The following is a 9,712-nucleotide window of genomic DNA, read 5'->3' on the forward strand; positions in this document are numbered from 1 at the left end:
TGCAGGTACACATAGCTTTCTTTTATGGACAGGCAGCTTGCATTCTGTATTCAGGGCAAGAATAAAACTCAGATCACACTTGGTTGAAGAAAAGGTGTGGTTATCAAAGCTTGTAAGAAGGCAAATGATCAGAGCTTAGGATACAAGCAGCATCATTGGTGAGAAGTCATCACAAAAAAATACAATTTTCAAAGTAGAGCTTATTACATTAATTTTACACAGCAAAAATATGAAATGTTGAGTTGTATAAAGTCTCTTGCCAATTCTCTTGAAGGTAATGTCACCCAGTTTCAAAATCTAAAAGCCAGAAAACAAATCATGATATATTTACCTGCTGTGGAAGAGTAAAACTAAATAATTAATGCCCCCAAATACAGCCCCAGATATGGTAACCCATGAAGTAACTTCAAGATTCCTGTGTTTTCTATAAGACCGGAGCACGAGTTCACAATTATTTTTGAAATCCTATGTCCTTGTCCTTTTGCTTTCTTCTGTGGAGAATTTTGCTGTCATTTGCTAAATTTCTTATATATCAGTGGCTAAGATAGAAAGATCACCCACACTCACCCAATCCAATTCAGTTCCACAAAGTTACACTGAGCACCTGTTATGTATCACACCAGGCTGTGTTCTCAGAATAATCAGTGTGTGGAACACCACTTGACCTGACTAGTGACCCACTGACCCACCTCCCTTGCAGGGGATAGGAGGATGGGGCAAGATGGAGCTGTGGAAGGATTTTGGCCAGGTCTCATCCTGGACAGCTCATCTTCTGTCCCCTATCCTGCTGCGAAGGTGCCAGTGTGGGCACAGGGACTGAGTATTTCACGGTTGATGCTCATAATGTCCCTGGCTAAGGGATGCTCACACGTGAACTTGGGGACCACTGCCTCCTGGGCTGGCTTTTGCCTTCTATGACTTCCTAAGCACATTTTGAGAGACAGAGCCACTGGCTAAAGACACCAGGGTCACTCAAAAATTGGGAGAGGCTGTGACCAATGGCCAAATGCTGAAGTCTGTCTGAAGCGACGTATGGCATTTAGAGGAGAGGACGACAATGTGTCCTCCTGTAATACAGTTTTCAAAATCATAAACATTCACTGAAATTTTACACCACACCTAAACACCTAAACCCACAAGTTTTGTGGTATGATTCTGAGTGCTTCCCCTGGAAACATCTGTGGGTGACAGCCCCGAGAGACTGGCCCAGTCAGAGGAACCTGGCCCTGGCCTTTCATGGCTGTTTATATCTCAATTTGCCTTTAGAAAACTTCAGTTGGGAAGCTTAGAGATGCTGTGTAAACTACCTGCTATACAAGGAACCTCAGTGATGTGGTAGGAGATATAGAAAGGTGTAGAACTTGGGGTTCAGGGGACGAAGTGAGCCATGGGGTGAGGAGTTCAGCTGTCCCCCACCCTTCACCCCCACTTCCTCCTCCAGCACCCAGATTCACCAGCTCAGAGAGCTAACTTAACTGATCAGGGTGTCCCCATTGAGTTCAGTCACAGACTCGATATTTTTGAAAGTGGTCACCAGCTTGTGGTCTCCTTCCAAGTTAATCACAGTCTGTCAGGGACAGAGAGACCTTTGAGCACCATCTGTGGAGAGGGAGATCCTCCCTAATGATTGGCTCTCCAGTGCAAGTGTCAGCTGATGACAACCAACATGCTCTGGTCCCTGTGCTCTCTATCCTGGATGCTAACAGGGGATAGGATCATGGAAGACAGAGAGAAAACATCAGGACATCTCTGTCCGACATCGGTTTATGTTGCATGATCTAGAAAAGAGCACAGGACATCTGAGTGGTGCCCAGGACAACTGCTGGAACAAAAGCACTGAGATCTCAATTCTCCAAGCCAGTGGAGGGAGATGGCATCAGAATTCAGGGCCTGCACACATATTGCTCTGGTCTGTGTGGGTCCTCTGGGAACACCCGTCATCTCTGCTGTGCTCTCCTCTCCAGCCTGAGCCACCCAGCAGGAGGAAGCACAGAAACACAAGCAGGAGCACAGGACCCTGCTGAGCTTGAAAATTCCCCTCCATGGACACTTGGAGAAGGCCTGTGGGAGAACCATGATGGGTCTGTCCCTTCCTACAGGTTGAGCCCAGGAAATCCTGTAATATGCTTTAGTCTACAGTGTGGCATCTACAGAGGAGAAACCAAGAGCAATAGGCATATGTGGGGACAACATGCTGAGCCCAGTTTACAGAATTATCTGGGAGAAGAGAAGGGGGCTGCTTGGTGTTGCCGGCTACACTGGTGTGTGCGTGTGTCATGGGAGAAGCAGAAGCCAGATCCTAGGGGACACTGTGTCCTGGAACCCCAGACCTATGGGGACAGAGCTGCCTTGCCCCATCCCTTCAGCATGGCAGGCTGACTTCTCCTTTGCCCAGATGAGAGAGCCACAACCATTAGCTTAGTGAGGAGGTTTTCCCTGAGAGCCTGCCTTGGCCCAGAGATTCTGGAGTTGCCAGCACTCTTCTAACACATCTTACCCCAAGACTGCTCTGGGCTCAGCTAAGGCCACAGTGATTTGCCCTGGGTTAGGACTTTTCACTGACTCCTCCCACACCTATTGCTAGATGAATTTCAGGAGAATTGGCAGGCCAAGTGCCTGCTCAAAAAACCTGAGACTTGAGATCCTGTTCTGGGCCTGGTTCTTTCCATGTGCTCCATAGAGGAGACCTCATGTTTGGGGACCAGAACCCCCAGGCAAGCCCTGGAATACAATAGGAGCTTTCTCACATGTTCTCTGCTTCTCCCAAGATATGGGTTTAGAAATGGGGTATCTAGAGTGGGAGCTGGGAGACATGGAAACTTTGAGGCGGGAAGCCCTGGGCCAGGCTCTAGGTGATGTTCTAACAGCAGAGCATTGCACATGAGCATGATCCTACCTTGACCTTCTCTCCAGTAATGCTGTCCATCTCAGCCTCCTCACCCAAGGTGAACTCATTGTGCATCACTTGGGACCCTGTAGTGATGGTGATCTTGAAGTGCTCCCCATTCTGTATGATTCTGTCAACTCATTCTTTGCCTTCTTGATGAGGTCGTCAGACAGCCCTGATGGAAATCATCTGAGGTTCAGAGACAGCAGGGCTACTGTTGCAAGGCCGAAGCAGACACTAGAAACTGTGACATGGGCAGGACAAAGTCACAGCAACTGGGGAGGTGGGAGCACCAAGGACTGTAGTATAGGACAGGAGGGGGGGTGGTCTGTCCTGGCTGCTACAACCTAGATCCTTTCTTTTCCGTAAGGAATTCCTGCCTCATACTCCCTCTCGGCCGTGTTCCCTCACAAGTTGATGGCTGTGCTGTGGGAGCATAAGCATTTCATCCTCTACACCCAGTGAAACCAGAGTTCTCCCAGGCTTGGTCTCTCAAAGCAGAAGTGATTGGAGGTAGAAAGCAGACCTGTGCCAGGCTCTCTTGGGCTCTTATAGGAATGAAGGCTCAAGGGATGTCCTGACGGCATGAGTGGCAGGTCTTGTTGCACAGATAAGGGACTCCAGACATTAAAAGCAGGTGACTTTTGGATGGAAGAAGAGCTGAACCCCAGGCTTTCCCCTGCCCGTGCTGTTTCCTTCCTCTTCTCCTTCTCCCCTCCCTCTCTGGCCACACTGTAGCCTCTGCTCACAGGGCTCCCCCTGCCTGGAACATTCTCCCCTCCCCAGGGACTTAGGGGCACCTGCTTATCTTCCCAGCCTCCCCTTCACTCCCCCATCCCTCCCTCCACACCCCTGCACTGTGGGAGGCAGCGGGTTAAAACCAGGTCCCTGGGAATCGGTGCCTGCTTCTAGTCCCAACCCAGACACCTATGTGACTCAAGTCAGGCCAGCTTACCTTTCTCAGCCTGGATTGTGAAAGGAGAAAATAATTGTACCCAACTCAGAGCCTTTGGTTGAGGATTAAATGAGTCATTGCATAGCAAGTGCTCAGTCTGCTACAGAGCCACCCTTCTGCATATTAGGGATAACCTGCTACAGTTGGTTCTGCTTTTCAATCTCTCTAAACTGTGACCTTGGAAGTCCGGTTCTTCATTCTTAGTTTCCCTGCTATGGGTCCAGCACAGTGCTTGACATGAGGTTGCCCTTGAATGTGTTAGAAGGTGCATGGCTGAGTATGTGAATGCACACATGCACACATAAATGAGTGAACAGTGTCTCCCATAGAAGACCCTGGACTCGGGCTTTGTTCCAGATCCCATCTAGCTGAGTGCTCTTTCCATGTGCCTTTTGGTGACCTTGTCCAGTGAGTAATGGCACCAGTGACATTACTGAAGTCTCCTCTAATTCTCTGTAAAGTGAACCTTGCCCCCTTCCCACCTGACACTGAATTTCCACTGCCCATAGGGCCAGACCTTCTCTGCAGTGACCAGTGGCCTTGGTGGCCTGTGCAGCACTTACCCACTGCCTCATGAAGGCCTCGAAGTTTTCCTGGCTCTGCAGTTGGTACTTGCCGGTGAAACTCATGGTGTCGATCAAGCTCCCTCTCCACTGCTGACCCACAGCTCTATTGGCCTGGCTGCCCACTACTGTCCATTTTATAGGGCTCCTTCCTCTGTATATGAGCCATAGGTTTGTGGCTATAATTTCTTTAAGACTAGGATCAAACATTAACTCCCAAGACCTATAATCAGTGATAAGAAAAATCTAGGAGGGGCTTAGCTAGCAGTGTTTTGCTTTAATCAGAAAATATTAAAGGGCCATCAAATGCAGACTCCAGGGCCCTCTAGTATTTAAGGTGACATTGCACTCCTCATGAACTCAGTGCGTGTGCATGAAATGTGTGTGTGCATAGTATACACATACCAAGTATTATCAAATAAACATATAATATTTAAATTTTTAAATGTACTAAGTAAAAGGCACGTTGTCATCATTTCTCCTAAAATAGCCCCCCTTGCTTCAAACACTCATCCCTTCAGTCCTGCCACTTTCGGAAGCAGTTCTGGAAGTCTTCCTTTGTGGATGTCCTCGTGAGAGATGATGAACCAGTATGGTGCATGGGGCTGCCGAGTGCCTGCCTGTGGCAGGCTCTAAAAACACCATGGTGTGACCTCAGCCACCGTGTTCCCCTCCTCTGTCTGGCAGAGTGTAACTTCTGGCTCTTCCCCAAAGTGCAAAGGATCATGATAGCGAAGTCCTTGAATCAGTGCAGAACATGGTGCAGTGATGACAGTGGGACTGAAGACATGAAAGAGGACTTCCGGGGCTGCTTCGGAGAGCAAGAAGGCTCATGGGATAAGTAAGCGAGTTCAAAGCAACGGGGAGGATTTTGAGGAAGACTAATAGCAATGGGTCTTTTATTTCAATAATATATATTTTTAAATATAAACATTCACTGTAGCTTTTACCACTGCTTATGTGAGTGGATCTATAATCAGATTCTGGGGTGCTGAATTGTCCAGCAGGTGGTTTCAAGGTTCTTTCTGTCCCAAATAAAGAATGAACAAAACAAGCATAAGTAGTGCTAGTGTTTCGCATTTACTATAGATGGTTAAAAGAAAAAACCCCAGGAGGGTAGGAGGGAAAAATGAGCTCTGCAGAATGAATTTAGCGGGGCTGGGGAGTTAGCTCAGCGGCATAAGCGCCTGACTTGCAAGCAGGCAGTCGTGAGTTCAATCCCTGGTACCGAAAAAGACAAAAAAAAAAAAAAAAAAAAACAAAAAACAAAACAAAAAAAACCAAGCCAGAATGAACTTAGCCTAAGAAAGTGTAGCAAATAAAGGAGGAGAAATAAAAATAAAAACACACTCCACCACATAGGATAGACTACAATGAAGAGACACAATGTCAAGTGCCTAATATATTCCCTTTTTTATATTCCCCACACTGCTGTTGTGTCCAACTCGTCTTATGTAAAGCCTCCTGTAATTCTTGCAGTAAGCGTACGTTGGGGGGCTCTGAGAATTGCTCTGGGCACGTATCCCAGGATCTTGTCACCTCTCATTTCTCAGCTAGTTACAGCCACATCCCATTGGCTGTCTCATGTATATATGGACACGTGTAGTATGTGTGTATCTACATGTGCATATGCATGCACACATACATACATGTACATATTTATGATTGCCCATGTGTATGCATGCATGTGTGTGACAAGGGTCAGTGCACATGTACACATACGTGCATGTGTGAATATGTGTGTGTAAGCAGAAAAATGTCTTTGAGCTCAACACTCTATTATGTAGTGTTAGGATCATTTTCTATCCTTACTTCACACACACTTAAGTTTTACAGAAATGTCCTCAGCCCTCACTGCTGTGACTCCACAGCTCCAAGTAGTATCTATTTTGAGATAGACAGGTCACACATATCACAGAGCAGTGCAGACCCTTCCGCCAGGTGTGTGGAAACTGAGACACATTTTATTAGGCAGGGACAAAGTAAGGGAAAGAGAGACAGCAGTGTCTGCTCACTTGTCCCTCCCTGCCTAGGAGGCAGGAACAGGGACTTGGAATGACATGTGGGGAATCTGGCCTTGTGGAGCCCCCGTCTGGCATTGGCCTTGGGCAGACAGCATAGAAATGCTTCCAGTGACCTTGGGGTGCTGCTATTTGTCATGAAGCGCAGAGGTGAGGGTACCTAGTGGGTCTACATCCCACTTCCTGCCTCTGAGGCAGCTCTAGGCAAGCACCCTTCCCCTGATTTGTCTTTCCCCTGTCCCTGGACCTTGGCATTGGCCTCTTCACTTGCAGCCTCCACTCTCCCATCCTCCAGGCCTCTGTGCTGTGGGTGGCCAGACTGCCCTCCAGCCCAGCCTGAGCGCGGCACTCCTCCGGGTAGAAGCCTCTGTCTCTGGGGATTTGGTTCCTCCTGGATACTCAGGACAGTCCTTGCATCCTGTGTCCTGACCACAATGACCACTCCCAACAGTGCTGTCTCTTTACTGCTGTGAGCTCCAATTCTGAGCTTGCCAAACAACTGGTAAACAATTGTCATCGCCTGAACTTCTAGAAGGACTGCAAGCCCTGAAGAATCCAGCTCCAGTTTCACTCCCTCTGCAGGTCACAGACACCAGGTCAGCTGAACACATCAGGGGTGTCCATGCCTCTGCTTTTGTGTCCATGTCAATCCCTCTCCATTCTTTCTGTCTCCTCCTCTGTGAATCCTAAGCTCAGCTCACAAATGTCCCCACGCTGACCTTCTGGGATGATGTCTCCTGTGCCCTCTGTCTCTGTGCTCTCCCCTTGGTGTTCTCACACTGCACAGAAAAGCAGCTCGGTTTGTGAGACAGAGATGGACAAAAGGTAATGAGGCAGTGGCTCCTCTGGTTAAGAGAAATGAGAGATGAGGAGCAGTGAGGTCAGCGCTCCAGCCTTCCAGCACTGGATGACTGGAGCTGGACAGCAAGGGTGTGCGTGTGAGTGTGCATGTGAGAATGTGTAAATGATTAGATAGAGATGATGAATGAGACCCCAGATCTGTGTGTCAGCAAGAGCTACACCTGCCCAGGCAGGGGCTGCCCTTTTGACGGGAGATCATGAAAGGCCAGTGTATCTTCCTCCCCGGGGAGAATAAGAGGAGGGGGGCCAGTGAGGGGGTTTGCAGCAAGGAGCCACTAAGACACCTGCAGTGGCCATGAGAGAGGATTCTGGCAGTGTTGGTGGGGAATTTGAAGCTGCTTGCTTGCTGCAAGGTGAATTCCCATCCACCTGTAATTCTATTCCCTAACACCTCCCCAGCTTCAGGAAGCTGCAGGGCATAAGTCATTGTAAATGCACATGTAAAATGATGAAGGCTGGCTTTCATTTTTGGATTGGTGTGACAGAGCTGAGACCACACTCATACAAGCAGCTCTAGGGAGCAGAATGTCCACATGAGTGTCTTTCTGCAGCCAATGCCAGAAATGTTAGATAGAGCTTGGGGGAATTCATCTAGATCCCAGCGGGACATGTGATTCCAGATAGCATCTGAGTTACACACGCTACCTGAAGCTCTGGGCTTGGGTAAACAGCTGGCCTATGTCTGTCTGATGACCTTGTAGTGGACTAAATTCGAAACCATTCCTGAGACCTTGTCCACGCCTCTTTACCTACTGCGTAAAGAACTCTTCCAATGGTTGTCAGGAAGTGAATCGGTCAGGATTATGGATCAATAAAGCTTAGTGGCTGGAGGTGTGGCTTAATGCATACATGAAGTCTTGGGTCTGATCTCTCATATGCCAGAGACAGAAGGAGAAAGTGGAGGAGGAAGAGAAGCGAGAGGGGAAGGCAGAGAGGGAGAGGGGAAAGCCTAAAAACAGTGAAGAATCAGCAAGGTAAGCAACAGAGAAAGAGTCATCACCATCCCAACCCAATCCCATTTACCAGGTACTTAGTTTGGGAAGATGTACTGGCCATAGCCGGCTCCACCATTCTCTCAATCACCAAGTGACTGCCTGACACCTGCCTTACATATAGGAAGACCTGGCATAAAAACCTCACATCCAGCCCAATCTTCTCTTGATCATTGCTTTCAAATGATTTGTCATGCAGAGGGATTTCTGTGCTTTAAGGTGGGGAATGGGAAGGAGGTGGATGAAAGCTTCCCCAAAGGGCAAGTCAGCGTCAATCCTAGAAGCCTCTGAGCAAGCTTGACTCAAATGCAACTCTTCTGGTATCTGAAAAAGAGCAGGACCTGTGAGCCACTCTGCCCTGCACTTCCTGCTTATCCTATGCCAGGAAGCAGCTACAGACTGGGTTACAACACAAGGACATGGATGGCTCAGAGGCTGGTCAAGGTCCTGGCCCAGTGGGTGAAGAAGTGATAGCTTCCTGGCAAGTGGACAGCCCTACAGGCAGAGAAGCAGGTAAACCAGGGCAAAGATCTCCTCCCTCTCCGACCCCAGACACACCATTCATAGCAACCTTAGAGGCCTCTTTGTGCACAGATGTGTGTGTGTGCTGAGGCCACAGAGAGTGGTCATTACATAAATGAATACTTGTGAGTTTTTGTACTAAAAATTGGGAGAGGAGGTGAGCATATACAGGAAGAGATAAGCTTAATAACAATGACAAAGTTCAGTTGGATTTCATGAAAAAAACAAAAGATTTCCAACTCCATGGATACAGCTTTGGATTTTGGTCACCCAAAGATTCTGGCCCAATCCAGTGCCCACCAGATGCTCCCTGTCAACCTTGATGGCCAGTATGCAGACACTTGGAGAGGAGTGGAGGTGTCTCTTTGGAGACAGGATATAATAGGCATGCATTTTACAATGTATGTGTGTCTGACCCAGGGTGCCTACAGGGCCAGCTGCCCATCTGCTGGGAGCCAGGGACTTTGGAGGTGATCTAGGGAGTTCTTACTGCTGCTAGACCAGGGCTGCAGAGGAGAAGGACCTGGGTTTGGACCAGCTCTTCTTAAGAACCTGTGTGATCCTGGAGCCTCTAATGGTTCCATCTCCTTACCTGTGGAATGGTCATAAACCCCTTAAGGATGTGAGGCTTCACACCCCTCAAGGATGTGAGGAATGACAACAGTGCCTGTTTGTGTCTTCCAGGTATCCCAGGGGCATCACTGGCTTGGGACCAATTTTTTATACTGTCATTTTAAATTTTAAGAAAACATTTCTTATTCAGAACAAGTTCATCCACTCATTGATGATATGATTTTAGAAATTATTTTCATAAAAAGTTTAGTGTTTGATTTGGAATGAATTCATGATGACAAGATTTTGACAGTTTTCATCCCCACCCCGGGGTTATGGATTTTGAAAGATTTTAAAAG

General features: G+C 48.0%; 1 protein-coding gene across 1 annotated transcript; it reads right to left on the bottom strand.

The window, feature by feature from the left end:
• Positions 1 to 1,068: 1,068 nt before the first annotated feature.
• On the bottom strand, positions 1,069 to 4,471 carry LOC100726384 (fatty acid-binding protein, liver). The gene is given in 5 exon segments (XM_063230331.1): positions 1,069 to 1,567; positions 2,897 to 3,027; positions 3,030 to 3,062; positions 3,843 to 3,852; positions 4,406 to 4,471. Coding segments are annotated over 5 exon segments (336 nt in total). The 3' UTR covers positions 1,069 to 1,471.
• Between the last annotated feature and the right edge of the window lie 5,241 nt (positions 4,472 to 9,712).

The sequence above is a fragment of the Cavia porcellus genome, unplaced genomic scaffold (genome assembly GCF_034190915.1).
Source record: "Cavia porcellus strain 051 isolate PalLab524CR breed Dunkin Hartley unplaced genomic scaffold, mCavPor4.1 scaffold_18, whole genome shotgun sequence".
Taxonomy (NCBI): domain Eukaryota; kingdom Metazoa; phylum Chordata; class Mammalia; order Rodentia; family Caviidae; genus Cavia; species Cavia porcellus.